Source organism: Kryptolebias marmoratus, linkage group LG1, assembly GCF_001649575.2.
Source record: "Kryptolebias marmoratus isolate JLee-2015 linkage group LG1, ASM164957v2, whole genome shotgun sequence".
In the NCBI taxonomy this organism is placed as follows: domain Eukaryota; kingdom Metazoa; phylum Chordata; class Actinopteri; order Cyprinodontiformes; family Rivulidae; genus Kryptolebias; species Kryptolebias marmoratus.
Window position 1 is genome coordinate 19,169,309 of NC_051430.1, and position 18,909 is coordinate 19,188,217.

Consider the following 18,909-nt stretch of genomic DNA (forward strand, 5'->3'; position numbering starts at 1 on the left):
GGCTCTCAGCGTCTTGGCGTTTGCCCTTATAAGGAGAAATGGGACACTCCTTACAGCCGAGCTGAAACAGATTAGCAGCTGCCACTGAAGAGAGCGTACTGCCATGGACACAAATGAACAATCAGGGCAGACTGAGAGGGTGAGAAAGGTCAAGGAATACTTTTCAGTCTTGATGTTGCGTTTCTTCAAGGCAAAACTCCAGTTTGAATCAGGTGGACGCCTGTAAATCATTTCTCAGGGCCTCGAGAAAACAAAGCAGGCACACAGCTAGACTGGAAAATGGAAATATAATCGGGATATATGAGAGCAGGTGACACCTGGTTTCTCAGACAGGGGAGTTTCAGTCACCTCTCGGCTGAAAAGTTAACAAAGAATCAAATCAAGGTTAAACCTCGCTGTGCTACGCTGAGAAGCTATTGTGTGAGGAGAAGAAGAAAAGGAAGAACCTATCAAATATACAAGAGGGGAGAAACGTACAACGAGCGCAGCTGCACGTGTTGCAGGGCTCCTCTGATAAACCGGGTGGTGGGACGCAGCCTTCGAGTCGACCTGGGAAAACAGGGTCCCCCTTTACACTTGAAGTAGCAGACATAAAGAACAGACACATGGAGGAATGCATGCAGGTCAAGGGGCGGTGGGTGGGGGGGGGTGCTGCTGTAATGATGCATTGAGGACAGATCTGAACTCCTATGTGCTGGGATTTATGCTCATACTGCTTTAGAAAGTTATGAACAATTAATATTTTACCTGCTGTCGATAGCTCTTTAAAGCATCATTTCAAAAGTATACTCCAGTGGATTAAACCATAAACGCGCGGGCAGCTGCTCAGGTAGGTATGATGTAGACAACAAAATAATGCGCACGGCCAAAAAGGCAGTTTTACAAGTCGAGCGCATGAAAAATAGGCTGTGGTTTTAAAAACCTGGCCATTAAAAACGCAGCTCATTGGTCACTTGGTTACAAACACTCCCCCAACTAGTGACCAATTGTTACAGCCCAGTGAGGCACCACCTTTAGTTCATCAGTCTGGTCAGAATGAAGCAGAATATCTCACCTACAACAGGTGAGATATTAATTGTTCACAGCCTTTCCACAGCACTCCACTTTAAAACATCTGAACTACCCCTTTAAGCAGCAACACAGACTGAGTAAATCAGTTCTGTCCCGTCTCTTTCAGCTGCCCCTCCAGAAGGAGCAGCAGCTCAGGTCCGAGTGACGAATCCGGGTCAAATAAAGCCCGGTCAGGATAACAGTGACCCACTTTAGAAGCTGGACTCATGACAGGGTTTTATATAAACTAACATGGGAAGGAAAATATGCTTTGTAGTTTTCCTAAGCATGCGTAACTACTATCAAACTAAAACTACTCCGAGCATCAAACACTGATTTATTGGATTAGTTGGATTAGGAATATTTATTCTTTTAATTTGGTTGGGAATGACAAACTTCATCATTAAAAAAGCTGAGACAATGTGGATTCAGCAAATAGAGGTTTCAATTTTTTTTACTATTTTGAGCCTACATTAACATCAGAGCAACAAAACCAATAGAGGCCGTATTAAGTCTTGTCTTTCATGACCGATTGATTTATTTTTTTAATTTTACGATATCTTTGACATTTTAGTTTTCAGCCCAAACCAATATGGATTAAAACGTCTACTGAGGAAAACATTTACAAGATTATTTTGCACTTTAAAAATATGCACAGATTCCAGTACAGTGTGAAAGACTGATACAGATCCTTTTTAATAAAAGACTCAAATGTTGGGTCATTTGAAATGGTCAGAAAAATTATTTAAAAGAAAATGGTTCACAAATATGTGCTTAGAGGACGTTTTGAGTGTTTGTTTGGATGGTAACTTATAAACCATCAGTGACTTTAAAGTGACACTTCCAGAGAGGCTCTTAGTTGAATATGATCCAAAATGACTTCTTTCAGCCTGAAAGCACTGAACTGTTTCTTTGTGCAACACTTTTGTGTCATTAAATCAGCGTAAATCATCACAGCGAGGAGAGGCCGTCTGCAGCTTTACCCCCGTTTACAGAGAAAAAAAAAAAAATCTGTTACAGCATGACAGATTTCAGCAAGAAAGAGTCACCATAAATTAAAAGTTATGAAAGACGCTGAAAGCTTCGATTCAGTCGGGCTGTCAGCAGAAACAGCAGGTGCTGGAGAATGATGACTCCCCTCCGAGTTCGGATTAATCTGACTGATCTGAGGCCCTGTGTGGAAATATTTTTTGTCTTACCGGGAAAGAGCCAACAAAGTGGAGGAGGGAAGGAGGGAGGAGAGGAGTTCAACGGGATGAAAAAGAGGGGAAGATTTGAAGCACTGTGGGGGAAATGTGGAGCGTGAACTGTCGCGAAAGTTTAATCAGTGTCACGACGGCCTGCGCTGCGTTCATCTGGAGAATGGGATGAAACTTAACAACGGCGAGCAGGAAAACTAAACATCAACATCCGCCTAATGACGGTCAGGACCTCAGGAAACTGCTCCTTCCTGAGGGAATCGATTCAGGAAAACCCAAAACCCCCACAGTGTTTCTACAGTTCTGATGGCAGCTTATCTGCTTTGTTTTTCCCCATTTGAAAATAAGGCCTCAACATTTTCCAAGAAAGCTGAATGTTAAATTTTTATAGGTTCGTTTCGGTGAGTGACAGACAGCCTGAAGCATTTCTGATCTGCACGATGTTTACATTCCTCCAAACCGGTTTCCACTACAAACAGAGCTACACCCCGTTTTTCAAAATAAAGCTAAAAAAATGAATTAAAAAAGGCGTAGCATTCCTTGAAGGATTGCATATCGTCTGCCACCTTTGCCAAAGCCTTAGATCATCTCGTGTTGAGAAATGACAGATTGTAGTCATTTTGATCAAGCCAAAAAAAAACAAAAATGCTTCGAATGTGTTATGAATGACTCTCAGCTACCACCACACCAAAATCTGAGCACAATATTTGTAAAATTGACTGAATTCCAGCCATTTTTGTTTGTCTCAGAATTAGTTGGCTGTAGCAGCCACCTTGAATCGAGTTTACTCCAAAAGTTAAATCAGCTGTAGAGGTCAATGTAATGATTACTTCCTGAAAGTTTCATTACAAACCGGTCAGGGATTCAGGAGATATTTTGCTAACACGAGAAACAAACAAACACACAGACATGGGGCTAATGACTGCACAGATGTGAAGCTATGAAACCTTACAGCTAAGAAATTAGAAAAGCATGAAGGTAGTTTTTCACCCCTAAAATAAATTAATTAATTAAAAAGCAACTTTTTTTAAGTGTCAAAGTCCAATGAAACATATTTGTACCGTTTACACATCCTGTTAACTGAGACCAGTATATCCTGCACATTTGGATGGAGTGAGAAACAACTTTTAAAGACCTTAAACAAACAAAATTCAAAGTTAAAGCAATAAACTCGGGGAGGATTTAACTCGCCATCCATCCAGAAGGCGCCTCATGGCGTTAAGACTGTGGAGGAGGAGGAACAGCAGCAATCTTTTATCCAGACCTTTTCCACTCGGCAGATCAGACTCTGCCGGATCACTTACCACACAGACATGGAAAAAAAAAAATTTAAATAACAGAGGAGTCTCATGTCTGATGGGTATAGAGACAGTCTGACCCTCAGTGGGCAGCCCTGAAATATATTGTTTTAATTTAATCAGTCTTTCATTCGCAGGTAGCAGCTTCACGCTCATCTTTCACCTTAAATATCACGTCACTGTTCAGCAGCACAAAGCAATCATTTACTGGTCTGAATTAAATGTAGGATCAATGCCAGCTTCATTCTCCTCCCGTCCTGTGGATTAACAGTCAGAGGTGGCAACTCTCAACCAGAAACAAAAAAAAAAAAAAGGCAAGAACCATCTGACGTGAGCTCGTAATAAAGTTCTCCTGTGATGGTGCGTGCTTGTATTTTCCCATGAGGAAATGCAACTTAACTGGAGTCGTTCTTGTGGAAATTCCATCCCATATTACACCTATTAGGTCTATAAATGGTACAGCTGTAGAGTTGGTAGAAACTTATGAATACCTTGGCACGGTTATTGATAAAAAGCTCCCCTTCAAGTGTCACACTGATCACTTTTTAAAAAAAACTAAAAGATAAAACTCAGATTATTTTAGAAATATTACACGCTTCCCTTTTGTGGACCATGGTGTTGTTTATATGAACGCCCCAGCCAGCTCTCTGCATGTGCTGAATGTTGCTCATCATGGAAACTTGTGATTTATATTGAAATGTAAACCACTCACACACCACTGTAACCTACACGCACTGGTATTTAGCTCCATCTTCCTGGAAGACGCTGTAGCAAGAACTCAAGTGGTCCAGTTTGATCTCTCTGGAACTTTTCAAGCCCGTTCTTCTTTAAACTCTGCTGATAATGTTTTATGATTATTATTGTCTTGTTGTTTCTATATAACTGAGGTAAAAGAAATGTTCAGGATGAGCTGAGCTACCGCTAAAGGTGGCTGGAAGGCGGTGGCAACAAATGTTAAAGGTGGTGTTTTTGATGTTCCACCAAAAACAACAAAAAACAAAAAAACTCCTTCCTGACTGCTTCATGCAGAACAGGTTTCATGTATTTACATGAAAAACATTTCATAATCTGTTTTTTTTCCATCAGCATGACATGACTGACAGAATGAATAAATAAAGAGAATGTGCAGCAACATGTGTGTGTCTGTGTGTGTTTTTACGCAATTAAACAAAAACACAATCATTGTGCTAACACAAAACCCTGGATACACCACCATCATCCACCCCCTAACTGCTCCATCGGCTGATTTTATTGGATTCTGAAATGAGAAACCATTGCTCATTTCTGACAAAAAAAATAATACTTTTCACATTTAAATCAATTAAATCATCATTAAATCATTAAAGCCCAAACATACGTTTGTCACTAATTACCAGCTTTTCGTTGCTCGTCTCATTCAGAGGCAAAACTACGAGCAGCTGTTCATCGCAGGATCCAGACACAAAAAGTTTCCTTTCAGAAGAACCAAACATGGAGTCTTATCTCTCCGCCGCCGGTCATTTATTTGAGTTTTCGCTGACAAAAGGCTGAAGCGTTCAGGCTGCAGCAGTGGAGATAACTCCTCATATGTCAGGAAATCATTTGTCCTGAATGTGAAGCTGATAAAAGCCAGCTTGCTGACATTTCAAAATAATAAGAATAATTAAAATAAACTGTCTGTGGAAATTAGGAGGGAGATAAAACACTTGTAAGAGTGGGGTAGTTGGCTACGTTTAGAGGACACCTTTTTTTTTTCTCTAATCTTATCAAACTGAATCAGTGACAACTGGACTTTTATTTTTAATCCTTTAATACAGCCTCTTTTTTTAAATGAAGTCACTCAAGAATAAAAACTAAGACGTCCAGCTGAGAGAAAATCCATATAAGTATAAAGTTTTCTTTCTTCTGAAGAAAAGAAACACTGGGTTGTGACTGTTGGGAACGGCATCAAAAACGTCTCGAAACGTTCGGGAGGGTTTTCACTTCGCAGGACCTCGCTCGCTTGTCTCAGACAGCTTAAACTTGGCGATTTTCAGCGGGAGTTTGCGCAAACGTGTCGCTCGGTGCGATTCCAAGTGAACATTTGTGTATTACACCAGTCACCAGCAGTCACAGCCCAGAGAGACGCAGGCTTCCAGGTAAACTGAGAACTGCATGTTCGCAAACCCAAAGCAGAGACTGTTAGCAGCGACAAGCAGCAGAAAACATTACAATTAAGAGAAATAAGGGTTGTATTTAAAATGGGAAATTTGCTTTAACTAAAAAAAAAATGCATTTCATAATGCGTGACATATAAAGTCATACCAAAAGCTATAAAATAAACATAAACACCAAATACTTTCCCTTTTAGATCATTCAAAAACATACTGTTTTTGTATCTGAACATGTTCCAGACAGTAATTATGGAATTCAGCCCAATTGTACTCATTTCATTGTTTTGCTCCAGTGTTTAGGGCGTAAGGTGAAGCTCAAAATCCCCCAGAAACGAACCCGGCCTCCCTCTTAGACTGTAACCGTTGAGAGCTCTTGTCGATGCACAAAGGGGTTTGGAGAGTCATCAAATAGAGTTCCCGGGGGTCCCATTTATCAGAGTGAGAAGTGGCCCGTTTTAAACATGTGAATGCCTGTTGCTCACCAGGGAGAAAGGACCGTCCCAGGGCTGGGAAGACCGAGGTCACAGATGTTAGAGATAATCCCGCCACACACAGGCAACCATTCAGCTCCAAACAACGAAAACTGAGGTTGTGCAATGAAGCGGCGGTATTTAATGCAGATATCGAGGGTCTGTTTGGACCTTTTATGTGCTCCACCTGTGCTGCTGCAGCCCAGCTTTCTGCTATAATTAGAGGGAAGATCCCGGCATGGCTGACAGACGCCAGAGTCGAGTCTCATTCTGATTTAAGCAGGCTGAAGCACCTGTCCCACGGCCAGCAGACACCTGCAGACCCAACAGGTCCTGCAAGTCTGACGCAGATCCAGCAGATAACCCTCCAAACTAATCGCCTCACCTGTTCGCCGCCTGAGGTTCAAGTCGTTGGAACTCCGCGGGCAGAATCAAACAGCCACTCAAAAACTAGAACTGCATCTAATTAAGTCTGTGAATGTAGAAATAACTGTCAGGAAAGCAGGGAAACAAATGCTCGTCCTGGTTGCCATGGAGGGGATTAAATAGGCAAAATAAAAAGGTTGTTCTGGCTCTGAAGAGAAGAGTAGGGCTGGGATTAGCAGAGTTAGAGAGACCACCGTGTGACCTCCTGACTGTTAAGTTCATTAAGACCAACACAAGGCCTGGGGTTGGTGTTTGTGTTGTTTAACAGCAGCTCCTCCACCCGGCTCCATCAGCCTCTCAAAATCTCCATTATCTTTTACTAGTGTCCTGAAAAACAATTTATATCGTTCCTAAGCAAATAACACACCACATAATTCAGTGTTTGGTTATTTACTTCAAGACTTTCAGCCTGAGTTCAACTCCTTCCCCCACCCCCCTCCCCGATGTCGTGTAAACTCCTCTTTGTTTCCTTTTTTGAAAAGTTCACAGTGGAAAACTCCGACACTCGAGTCACGGCAAACATCATCAGTGAAAGTGTGGGATCTCCGTGACCTTAGGGCTCCGGCAACGAGGACAGACGGGACATTTCGAGTCCTGCTCAGTGACGGCTGGAACAATGGGGAGGGCACATAAAGACGAAATACCTGAATTCCAGCGTCTGCACCGCACGCATTTTATTCTGCAGGAGGCTCGGCGGACAAAGGCAGCATTTTACTGCAAGTTCCCGCAGACAGGACAAGTCAGACGTCTTCTATGCCGGACGATGTTTAATGTGATGGAAGGAACACGTCCTTCTTTCCTGCTCTGACTGATAAAACCTCCCGATAACTCTAGTCCCGGTGGAAAACCGGCGCTCTCCTGCGGATGTCACTTTTATAAACGTTCGTCCTGTCTGTGATTTACGAGAAAAAGCTGACGGCAGAGTTTAGCCAGACGATCCCAGGCTTTTTGGGGGGAAAGCAGTGAATTCAGTTTAAATAGAGTCACAAACATCCCATTTCTACCATGTCTGCTTCCAAAGTAAACCACCGGCTATTGTTGGGTTTATTGAGCTTAAAATCTGAGCTTAAAAGAGATAAAATCCAAACATTTTTCTGTGAGAGCACTTCTTCTTAAAAGTGCAGCTTCTTTAGAAAAATCTAAGTGCTGGTTAGCATCAGAACCGGTGCTTAAAGGGACACTTCAGATCTATTGAAGCGAGTTCACAACCTTTCCACAGAACCCATTAACATGTGATCTGTTGTAGAGAACTCCTTGAATGACCTCAGTTTGGAAAATTAGAGTTTAATTTATTCTAAGACTAACAATTAGCCCAAGTGAAATCCTAAAACAACCCCAATCTAACATAATATAGCTGTTCAGGCAAAAACTAACTTATAAGCTTTCATTTTGAATGCTACAGCTAGTAGGGGTGGGGGGTTATAAACTGTTGTTTTGATGCAAACATGAATGACTTTGAATCGATTTTAAAATGTCAAAAGTCAATTATTATTTAATGTTCATAACGTTGTGTTGAGGAATGCAAAAGGTGGGACTTTAAAGTGTGGACGGTTCGTGGCGTTCACTCAACAGAGGAAGAACAAGGCCAACGGAGACGTTAAACGACACCTTCTGCACTAAAAGCTTCTATGAAGCCAAAAAGGGGAAAATGATGCTGAGAAGAGCCAAACTATATGAAAGCTGTGAACACGTTTCCATCCAGAGCAGGAAGAAGTAAAAGAAATCCTTCGAGCGAGTAACGCCAACATGTCCACCTAACTCGGAAAAGGAGAGCGACTTATTGTGAAGGACACGTTCAGTGGTTGGAAAAACAGGACATGTTTCACAATTTGGAGCCACGGCAGGACACGATCAGTCCAGCCGTTCCCACACAGACAGAGGAAAGCAGGTCGGATAGCTCGAACAGGCGGACAGGTAGACATTCACCCCCACTGATGCTTACATCACTGTAAAAATAAATATGTTGTTTCTTTCAGGTCTTGTCCTGTCAGAGCTATCTACAGCAGGTAAGATCCTAACTGTTCCACAAAACCCCACCTCAAATGATCCGAACTATCGCTTCCAGAATCAACAAAGGAGACAAAAGAAACAACTTCCCTTCTGCAATGATCTCAGCATCAAGTTTCAAGTAAAAGCGACTCGTGTGTGTGTTTTTTTTAATGACATGTTGTAAGATTAGCCAACACAAATAAAGAAAAAAAAGAAAAAAGCCAGAGGTGTTTCGGGAGCATTAACAGCATTTGTGTGACTGTGATTCAAGCCGTCTAAATGTTAACAATGTCTGAACGGGGACGGGATGACTCACGGATCACTGGAGATATGTCTGCGCTGCAGGTGTCATGATTGTAACGCCTCACCGTCTTCTGCCCCAGAAAAACGTTTAGGACATGACTAATGTGATTACCAAGCTGTGAGTGTCACCGTTTTCAGACTTCCTGATTCCTGACCAAGGCTGCCATTCAAACACCTTCCTCAGCTGCTTTTAAATGGCAGTATATGACAACCATTAGTCACTTTTATTACACTTTTATTTGACAGAACCGGTTATTCATTTGAAAATATAGAAGAAATAGATTACAATTTGTTGTTTTATTTGCCTGATATAGAGTGTAAAAAAAGAACTGTCCCAGAATTCATCCTCTCTTAGTGGGAAGCTAGGATGTTTCCACCCTAACACCTTTTGTATTGAGACACTGAGGATTTACTCTGCAGACAGAGTAAATAAAGCAGTGTGTGTGTGTGTGTGTGTGTGTGTGTGTGTGTGTGTAGGCCATTCATCAGGATTATCTCTAATGCTCTGCACATCCTTACCTGCCCCTCAGGTAAGTTAATTAAAGGAGAAGCCACCAGAAGGAGGATCAAAATGCTGTTTTGCCAATGAAAACCATTTTAGGTGATAAATTATGTGTACATGGTTGTGAATTAACTACACTCTTTAAGACCTTTATTTCTGGGTTAGATTAATGTCCACAGAGACTCAAAAAGCTTTAAACTAAAACAAAACACAGGGTTTAAAATTCATTCACTCACCAAAGCTCGGAGAGACGGCTCGTCCAGCGCTGAGTAGCTCTCCAGGGACATCTTTGTCCTCCTCGTCGGGCTCAGGTGAGACAAGAGCTTCTGGGATGAATGGATGGGTCTCGCGGTCGACACCACCTGCACTTCCTTTTATCTATTTTTTTCTCTCCTTCTTCTTTTTATCTTGGTCGGAAAGCGTTCAGGCTAGCGTCTCGTGGGTACAGAGCATATTTCGTGGTGGTCCTCGGTGAAAGCTGGAACAAGCCCCACGCTCACGGGAGGAGACGTTGGCAGCTTTTTGAACTCAGGATTCCCACTGAAAGTTGTAGCCCCGCCCCCCGTGGCTCCGTGGCTCCGCCTCCCGGTGTCAGCGCGCCGCTGTGTGGGGGGCTCGCGGAACAGCTTCCGTGTATGGAGGGCCATTAGTGCCACAATTGTCTAAATCGTCTAAAACTCAGCAGGTATTTGGCAGAAATTGCCTAAATGCCTTTTGGTTTGTTTATTAAAAGGGACCTATTATGCAAAATTCACGTTTTGCGTGTTTTTGTACTTCCATTTGTGTATCTACTGCTTCTAGAAGCAGTCCAAACACACAAAAAAAAAAAAAAAAAAAACCGCCCAGCCCTTTTTTGGCAATAAGTAAATGTTTTCTGGTGTCTGCAAAACGACCTGTTTCAAAAACCTCGGGATTGCTCATTTTAGTTTTGATGGCAATGTCCCTGCGATGTCGTCAAAGAAAGTTGTAGTTTGCGCAAATCATTTCAGGAAGGAGGCTGTGTCTCACCTTACATTACCCATAATATCTGTGTATTTACTGTCAGCATTGTAGTAAACTGAAATTAATAGTCTTCATTAGCTACAGACTTCACATCAAGGTCTGTTGTTCAAGGAAGCATAGGAGGGCCCCTTTAAAGTTTGAAAATGTCAAAAGGAAGACATTACGATTGATATATGTCAATATTTATGTGTTTTCAGGAATTATTTCTGATAGATATTTGATAAGGTTGTTTTCAGAAGCAGAAACAAGTAGGCAGCTTCCTTGGGCCTCAAAATAACCGACTAGAGACCTCATAAATTACCTAATAAACTGACAGCATGGGTTTTAATTATCTGTAATCTGTAAAGTTTAAAATATATTAAAACATTCATGTTATGGCTTTTGGTTTTGGTGTGCCCCCCTTTGAAAACTTTCCAGAGGTGCCTCTGTATGAACTGTGTGAATGCTAGTTTTCCTGTTTTTAGTTTCTTCTGTACATTTCTTTTCTTGGACTTACTAATTCAGCAAGCTTTCAGCCATTTTAACTATTCAAATATCAAAACCTTCAGCTCATTCAGGACATTCCAGCTCTAAATATTGTTTTTTGTAACTTTTATACCTTTTAAAATATTCAACTTTACACATTTTCTTATTGAAATGAACAAAGAGCTCAGAGGTTTTGAAAGACTGTGAAATCTTTGAAATCTACTTCAGGTTAACTGCTTCATTTTTACCTTTTAGTTGCTGTTTTGCTAGTCTTAGATTTTGTGTGGCTAATTTTGCTTATTTTAGCTTTTCTTCTAATCATTTCAACCATTCAATTTCAGCTTCTTCAACACATTTCAGCAGTCATTCAGCATTAAGCTTTTTTCACAGGAAGTGCTATTCCTGTAGTTAAAATTAAAGTTCTGCCACTCTTCGAAGGACTGCATGTCGCCCGCTGCTTGTCATGCCAAAGTTTTAAACTAAAATCATTTTTCCAGTTTTGTGCTTTGAACTGAATAAATCAGGTGGAACAGATGTAAAAAGAAAAACAAAGAAACCACAGCCATAAAACCATCAGTATCCTCATTAAACCTTTTAATTACCACACAAGACAAAGAGCACATCAGTTGTTCTTCAACAGAAAAATTCAACTTTGTGTCTTCATGAAACCCAACAAAAAAATAAGTGTTCTCAAAGTTCAGCTGCAGCAAAAAAAAACCCAACAACAACAACAAAAGTTTCAAACTCAACCAGCTGCAGCTGCCATTTTATATGGATTTCTGATGTGTAACAAAATTTGATTTAACAAACAACTAAACTTCTTACTTGTCTTAAAGTACACCACAGGAGACACTTTGCTTTAAAGCTTTAAAGCCACCTCAACAGAAAAACACAAAAACTATCTAGAGGTTAAAGAGGAAAGAATAAAAACATCACTACATCGTTACAGAAAATATTAAAGACAAATAATTATTAGTTTAAAATGACAAAATGCTTTTAAAGCATTGGTTTCAAAGATGTTTTTTTTTTCCTTGGTCAAAGAAGCAAAACTGTATTAAATCTGTTCGTTAAGCCCTTTTTAACACAATATTCATTCAAAGTGCTTTTTGTTAAATAAAAAGGGGACGAAGAAATAACCTGAAGGAACGGAGACGAAAACAAAATGTGGTTGGCACCGGTAAGGTAAGAATCAAACCAAACTAATGAATGTATCTGTTAGTAGTGAGTTCAGTGAAACTAGAGTTTCACTTTTCAAAAAACAAATCAACATAAATACCATGTGTCTTATAATTTATCAGTTCAGTTGGGACTGAACCTGAAAAATAAGCAGAACGTGTACGATTAAAATCAACTTACTCAGACATTAATAGTAAAATTCTAGACATTAAAGATCCCACAGGCACTTAGTCGTATAACGCTTTAAAAATGTGCAAAAATCCATAAAAAGCAGAGATGGAAGGTTTTTTTTCTCTTGAAGATCTGGCTCTCACTCTTCCTGCTGCTCTTCATTCTGCTTCTTGGGTAACTACAAAAAATAAATAAATAAAGAGATTTTGTTATTAAAATGTCACTTTCACAACTAATATGGCTGTTTGGTGTTAAAAAATATAAAAAGTTTTAAATAAGCGCAAAGCTGCTGTCTAGTTTAAGCTCTTAAACAGTTTCCTGTATATTATTGTAAACTTTTAAGGGTTGGAAACACTCCACTTTGGGTTCAAACGAACATTAAACGACAAACCAAGAGGAAAACATCTCTTCTATAAAGGGCTGAGTAATTAAATAAACCTTTGTTAACGGGGTTCCTCTGGTCCCTCTTCCTTCTTTGTCTTCTGCGATTTGAGGTCTGGTAGACAAACAAATCATAGCGCAAATAATTATTTAACAATTTAAAAATTTCAGGTACAACGTAAACGACGATAACTGCACAACAAAACGTGCGTTTCCTTTGTCGTGCTCGTTGTTTTTACCCTTTTAACGACGCAGAGCCGGGCGTCTCCGTGTCGCAGAAAAAGAAAGGAGCTGCTTCCGTGTTCTGCTGAGCTCTGGGTTTGAACGACATGCCACCGTCGGATGTCTTCCTGAACTCTGGAAATCCAAAGTCCCTCTGCCACGGTCCGGCTGCGGTCCTGACAGCGTCGAAATCCTCCTCCGAGACGTCAGCTGGAAGAAAAGACACACGTAAATAAGAATGTGGGCAAACAGAGATCAGGATAAAAATAAGCTGTACATACAGCATCTATTAACCCTGGTTTGATACAATTAATTAGTACTTTACACACATAAACTGTGTATGATTATATAAACATGTACTGTAAGTGTTTAATACAGAATCAGAGAAAATTTGGCCATTATTTGTTATATAACATTTCAAATATTTTTGTAAAGAGAAGTCAGATCATTGTGGATCTAATTTTATGCAACTGTATTATTCCTGAAATGCTGAACAAAAACAGAAAGCACTTCACAGCTCTGAAGTTAAAGCTCTGAGTTTCTGGTTCATCACTGGTACTTCTTGTCTCGACACAAAGAAAAGCTCTTCCTCGGTGCAGGAGGACTTTTCTCACTGCGTTGCCACATACAGTGAATTTAGCAAAAGTACACAAACCACAGCGGCAAGTGTACAAGTACAACACAAAGCTAACAGGTAGTTGTTCAGGACTACACACAAAACAGTCACAAAACCACCCGTTTGTTTCCTGTGTTAAATCATCATTCAAATGACAACTGTTCACATTTAAATAACTGATTTATTATAGGTTAGAATCAGACTGCACGTGTCATAACCTTTATATGTTTTATAGTAACCTCAATAAATATCAAGTTTTACCCTGGTGCTTTATTCTTCTCTGGAACTCTGGAGATATCTGTCCAAAGGCATTATCTTCAGGACTTTTTTTGGTGGATGCTCTGTTATTCAGTTGGCGGGCAGACTCGGGGTGCATGTCACATTTGTCCTACATTTAAAAAAAACAAAACAACAGGATGTAACAAAAATCAAATCATGCAGAGAATTTATATTTGATTTTTGTTCAGCTCTGATTAAAAATGCCCCATTTTTCAAACGACACACATGTACCAATCTAATTTTCCTTCACAGGCAGTTTAATGTAGTACCTGACAGTTACAGACACTGACCTAATTACCTGACTGGCCCGCTTACCTGATGGTGAAAGACAACCGACTCCTCCAGAGCCACGCCGCAGAATTCACACGGGATGAGCGTGTCGCCCTCTAGAGGACTGGCAGGAAAACCGCAAGAGGTTGGAGAGACGGACCGAGGGAAGGTGGGACTGGTGGACCGAAGACTGCTGGGAATGCTTTGGATTGGCCCAGATGCATTCTGGGTCACCTCTTCCTTTTTAGGTGGAGAAGACGGCTGCTTGCTAAAAGATGCAAAGGCAGAGGCTGGACTGCATCCGGTCTGAAACAAAGAAAAAGGTTGAAATTTGTCTTAAAAACACGTTTAACTCATCATATTTCCTCCAGATGCAGATTTTCGAATGGGCAGAGGTTGTTAACCGGAAAGCAAAGGAAATGTTTCAGGAGAAAAACAGAGGAGCAAGGTTTCTGTTTTATTAGCAAACTGAATCTTTGAGACAACAAAGAAAGTTGTCTCAGTGACATCTGAAATTAGCAGATAAGCCGAAGAGGAAGGTCTGTTCTGTTCTAGTTGTTTTTATTTGTTAAACAGGAAAGATTTTATAGTGCTCTCATTTGACCAAACAGGAAGCTAATTTCTGTCAGAGGGGGAAAAGTGGCGAGTTAAAAACAAACAGCTTGAGCATAACAATAACAACAATTCTAGTTTCTTTTTGTCTGAGCTCATGTCAAACTGGTTTCAGCCGTCTAGTTCCTGGTGTTTTCTCTTTGTTTATTAATTTGCTTCTGAATAGGATCCTCTCATACGACAAAAAGTCTTTCTATTCTTTTCTTCCACACGTTACTGAGTGGATTAGAAGACAGCTTCTCAAATAATACTCATAAGCCTCACTTTAACATAGATAAAATGTACAAATAAACTGGTTTGAACAAGTTTATATTGTCTGTGATCTTTTGTTTGATTATATTTGTTCAAATATAAAAAAAATGCTCATTTAATTAATTGATTGAAGTCTAATAAAAACCTATAAATATATTTTAAAGCGTTCCTGTTCACTTTGACTAACTGTGGTGGTTTGGCTGACATCAGATTTTATGTTAAAGAGTTAGTAGATGTGTTGTTTTGTTTTGTTAGCTAGTTCACATAAAAATAACATTATTGTGATTCAGAATAATGAGCTCCAACGTGTTAAAAATGATTCTCCAACCTGATGCAAAATAAGGTCCTCTTCAGGAAACAGCTCCTCACAGAACTCACAAGGCAGCATGGTATCTGGAAAATAATTTTAAAGGATAAACTGACAGCGGAATAACATCGTGTGTGTCGTAATCTTCCATATTTTACCTGTCTGACTCTTGTCCTGGACAGCACTCGTGCTCGTCCCTCCTGTGAAGTTTGGGTGGTTGAAGACGGGCTGAGACAATGGAGACGTTACAGATGTGCTCTCAACTTTTTGGTCCCACAAATCCCTCCACACGTTTCCCTCCGCACCTCCAGCCGCTGGTTCTCCGTCACCCTGAAGGCTGAGGGCCAGCATGTAGTCGAGGCCTGATGAATCCTCATCCGTTGCGTGATCGCCGGGCGGCCACGCCTTGCTGCCGCCGCACAGAAAATCACTCTGCTCCAGGACTGAAAGGAATATAATCACATGACTGTTTCAGAATACGAACACACAGATTTATCAATGACTGCTTAACATAAAGGGAAAGCTGTCAGTGGCATTTCCAAAAACATTTACACATATTTGCATGTTAGTGAACAGTGTTAGTGTTAGTGAAAACACTCAGAAGACTCACAGCGACTAAATGTATTCTGAGGTGTTGTGTTTATCCTGTCTGCCCAGGCCTGCCGTCTGTTTGAAGTGCCGTAAACTGAGGGCTCGAACAGGCGAGGAAACCAGGCATGTTCTACTGCGCTGATGTTGTTATTTTTTGGACCTTTGTCTTGACCTCTCAGGTGGTTTCGGATGGAATGAGCTTCGAGCCACGCATCCGAGGGCGGCTGCTCTACTTGGCCGCAACTCGCTTTACTGTTGTTTCTCTCTTGCGGAGGCGTGAGGCTTCCACATATGACCGAGTGCACGGCCTGTTCTCGCAGCATCACGTTGCACTTGCAGTTCGGGCAAAGCTCGGTGCGTGTACCGCAGTAATCCTCGTGCTCTTTGGACTGACTGAAAACAAGCTCCAGTTCACAGTACTGGCAGGGAACGAGCCGCTGAGAGCACTCGGAGCTCTGCAAGACAGAAGCATTAAAAGGGTCAAAAATATGGAAAACCTGAACTCCTCTGTACTTGTTCTATCTGCACTCTGAATAAATTTATTACATACTGGACTGAACAGAAAAGCCAAAACTAAAAGTGGCTTTTGACTTAACTCTCTGCTAAATAAAACGTACTGTAAGAAAGGAGTTTCACTAACCTGGTGTGCATCAAGATAATTCTTCTCAATTTTCAACCCACACTTGCATGTAATCTGAAAATGTAAAAAAAAAGATAACATCAGTTAAAAGTAACAGTCTTACTCCAGTGTCCATCTATAAATAAATAAATATTTTTTCTTTGGATAAAAGACGCCTCTTGTGAAACTATAGCAGTAACAATACGGATGGATGGGTTACTGCAATGAAATTCTTAAACTCATTTAAAAATATAAGAAAATAAAAATGGTAAATGGACTGCATTTATGTATTTATCTTTTTGACCACTCAAAACACTTTTACACCATGAATCCGCCACAGATTTACAAATAGAGGGCAACCAAGGACGCTATGGCATAGAACAGAACAGAACCATTTTTATTGTCACTGTATGGTCTGTATTCAGTGAGACTGGGACATGTGGTGGGAGAAACCAGGATCAAAACTTTCCAGTTGGAACACGACTGCTCTGCCTCCAGGGCCACAACCACCCCAAATGAGAAATGGTTAAGAAAAAAAAAATACACTCATATGCTGAAAGTTAACAATAGGAGAATAACAAAGTGAATACATGAAAGAAAATAACAAAAAAAACCTTTGATAGGTCAAACAAAAGCTCTCACAAATGACTTTGTACAATAATCTGTGTTATAAAATGTCCACCGTATACAAGAACACCCTCAAAGACTATTTGTTTCTTCATACAACAAAGACAAACTATAACAAAATGGATTGCTTGCATCGTAGTAAAAATGTGTTCAAAATATCATTTTCTGAAGATTTAGCAATCTCTGGACCTTTTATATGTTTTCAAATGTGCTCTACAAAGAACTTAAAGCTCAGTTACATGAATAGAACAGTGTCATGGTGTACTAACTACAAAACTCCAGACTCAGTTTAGAGGAGAAGCCATGATGCACGCCTGCTTTGTAACTTATCACAGCACATTCATCATATCACAACATTTAAAAGGTAAAACATTTTGATGGTGGACATAATGTGAAAGCTGTGGCCCCGCTCTGTTTGTCTCAGCCGTCGTGTCCTTAGGCAAGACACTTCACCTGCCCTGCCTTCTGGTGGTGGTCAGAGGGTTCGGTGGCGCCGATTGAACAGCAGCCTCACTTCTGTCAGCCCGCCCCAGGGCCGCTGCGGCTACTACATAGCTCACCGCCATCAGTGTGTGAATGTGTGGATGAATGGGTGAATGACTGATTGCAGTGTGAAGCGCTTTGGAGTCCTCAGACTTGATAAAGCGCTATACAAGTGCAAGCCATTTACCATTTTACCATTTCAGACGCACCTCTGTATGCTCTTGGACCTTGTGCTCCTGAAGGTCTGAGCGGGGCACTGGCTCCTGGCAAACATCACAGAGGGCGATGTTTCTCCGACAGTGAATCTCATGGGTTGTAAAGTTAGCCTCTGGAATGTCACGCTTGCTGAAAATTCAACAAGAAAAAAAAAGGCAGATGAAAGGCCATGTTCATACATTACATGAAATATAACTTGTGATGTAGTTGGTTCATACTTACCAGTTGCTACAGAACATTGTGTTTTCATCTGCCATGACTTTCCCAAACCCTGAGAACTAAAAGCAGAGTTATTAGTGACACAAATCAGGGCTAACTTGGTCTTAAATTCACATTTAATCAGTGATTAATGAGTTTATTTCTAGTAAATAAGCAGCGATTGTTGCAGCTGGAAGCAATGGTTGGATCAATTTATTCAACGGGAAGTATTTAAAGTTTTGAAACGTTTAAAAACATTTAAAAACAGCTCAGTGACTCAACTGGGTTAGAGTAACAGAGAGCTGACTCAGCTTCTTTATAAATGAAACTAAACATTTCTTTCGTTTTACTCATCCGGCGATTTTAAGGCAGATTAAATAATGCTAGCTGACAAAAAACAGACTATATTAACAAAAGGACCCATCGTTAACTTCAATAAACAAGAATCCGCAACAACTTCACGGAGTTTCACGACATTAGCTCTGTTGTTTTAGCTAAAAACCGCAAGTAAACGTTTTTCATCGTCTTACAAAGGAGCAACAAAGCCGCGAAGCTAACGACAATATTGCGACTTCTACCTTCAAAGTTAATATAAATATAATCTACCTGCTGTCAGGTTGTTATAGTTTACTTAATTTACCGACAACTGCTGACTTCTTCAGGACAACTCGGCTGAAAATAATATAAAAAAAACTGTTCTTTAATTTCCTCAATCCTTACACAAGGGAAAATGTGTGCCCTGAGTAAAGCCTTTCAGGTTGTCTATATGTCTACTTTAGCTTGTGTACAGTCCAATCCACCTCTGTCGCAATACTAAATAATATATTTAATCTATATTGCTGAACTGAATGCTGAGTTGTAGCTGAAAATTACTCAGCCATGATTTCTAAAATACTCTTGAGGGTTAAAAGTTGCCTGTAAATCTAAACTCGGGGCAAAATTCTTCATTTCTTGTCCATGCCTGAATTTGATTGGCTGAAAAAAAAAACTGTGTACCTAATAATGTCCCGGGTGAAACTGCTGCTTTCCGAATACGCGTTCCTTAAACTAATA

General features: G+C 40.4%; 2 protein-coding genes across 6 annotated transcripts in view; both read right to left on the minus strand.

The window, feature by feature from the left end:
• The window catches only part of smtnb (smoothelin b), a 46,074-nt gene extending 36,188 nt beyond the window's left edge, over positions 1–9,886 (minus strand). For 3 of the 4 annotated variants that reach the window (XM_017413918.3, XM_017413915.3, XM_017413917.3), the window contains exon 1: positions 9,606–9,886. In XM_017413918.3, coding sequence (XP_017269407.1) covers positions 9,606–9,656 — 51 coding nt within the window. In that variant the 5' untranslated portion in view covers positions 9,657–9,886. The remainder of the gene's footprint in view (positions 1–9,605) is intronic. The other variant, XM_025005427.2, reaches the window with a different exon arrangement.
• A 1,527-nt stretch (positions 9,887–11,413) lies between these two features.
• On the minus strand, positions 11,414–18,581 carry trafd1 (TRAF-type zinc finger domain containing 1). 2 transcript variants are annotated; one of them, XM_025005385.2, is made up of 12 exons: positions 18,463–18,581; positions 17,881–17,936; positions 17,652–17,787; positions 16,354–16,407; positions 15,733–16,168; positions 15,281–15,565; positions 15,144–15,208; positions 13,997–14,257; positions 13,664–13,790; positions 12,804–12,996; positions 12,622–12,679; positions 11,414–12,361 (listed from the first exon to the last, which is right to left on the minus strand). In XM_025005385.2, exons 2-12 carry the CDS (start codon positions 17,913–17,915, stop codon positions 12,323–12,325), a joined length of 1,689 nt encoding a protein of 562 aa, XP_024861153.1. In that variant the 5' UTR covers positions 17,916–17,936; positions 18,463–18,581; the 3' UTR covers positions 11,414–12,322. The 2 variants fall into 2 exon arrangements, with proteins under 2 accessions (XP_024861153.1, XP_017269160.1); XM_017413671.3 differs by having other exon boundaries at positions 18,497–18,560.
• Positions 18,582–18,909: the final 328 nt, after the last annotated feature.

What these genes read in the sequence shown, in the direction of transcription:
- trafd1 (XM_025005385.2), bottom strand. Translation starts at nt 17,915, where the DNA reads ATGGCAGATGAAAACACAATGTTCTGTAGCAACTG. An exon ending in GAGAAGAATAAAGCACCAGG is followed by an intron (nt 12,997 to 13,663) that starts GTAAAACTTGAT and finishes CTTTTCTTCCAG; the next exon opens with CTGACGTCTCGGAGGAGGAT. An exon ending in GGCTCTGCGTCGTTAAAAGG is followed by an intron (nt 12,680 to 12,803) that starts GTAAAAACAACG and finishes TTTGTCTACCAG; the next exon opens with ACCTCAAATCGCAGAAGACA.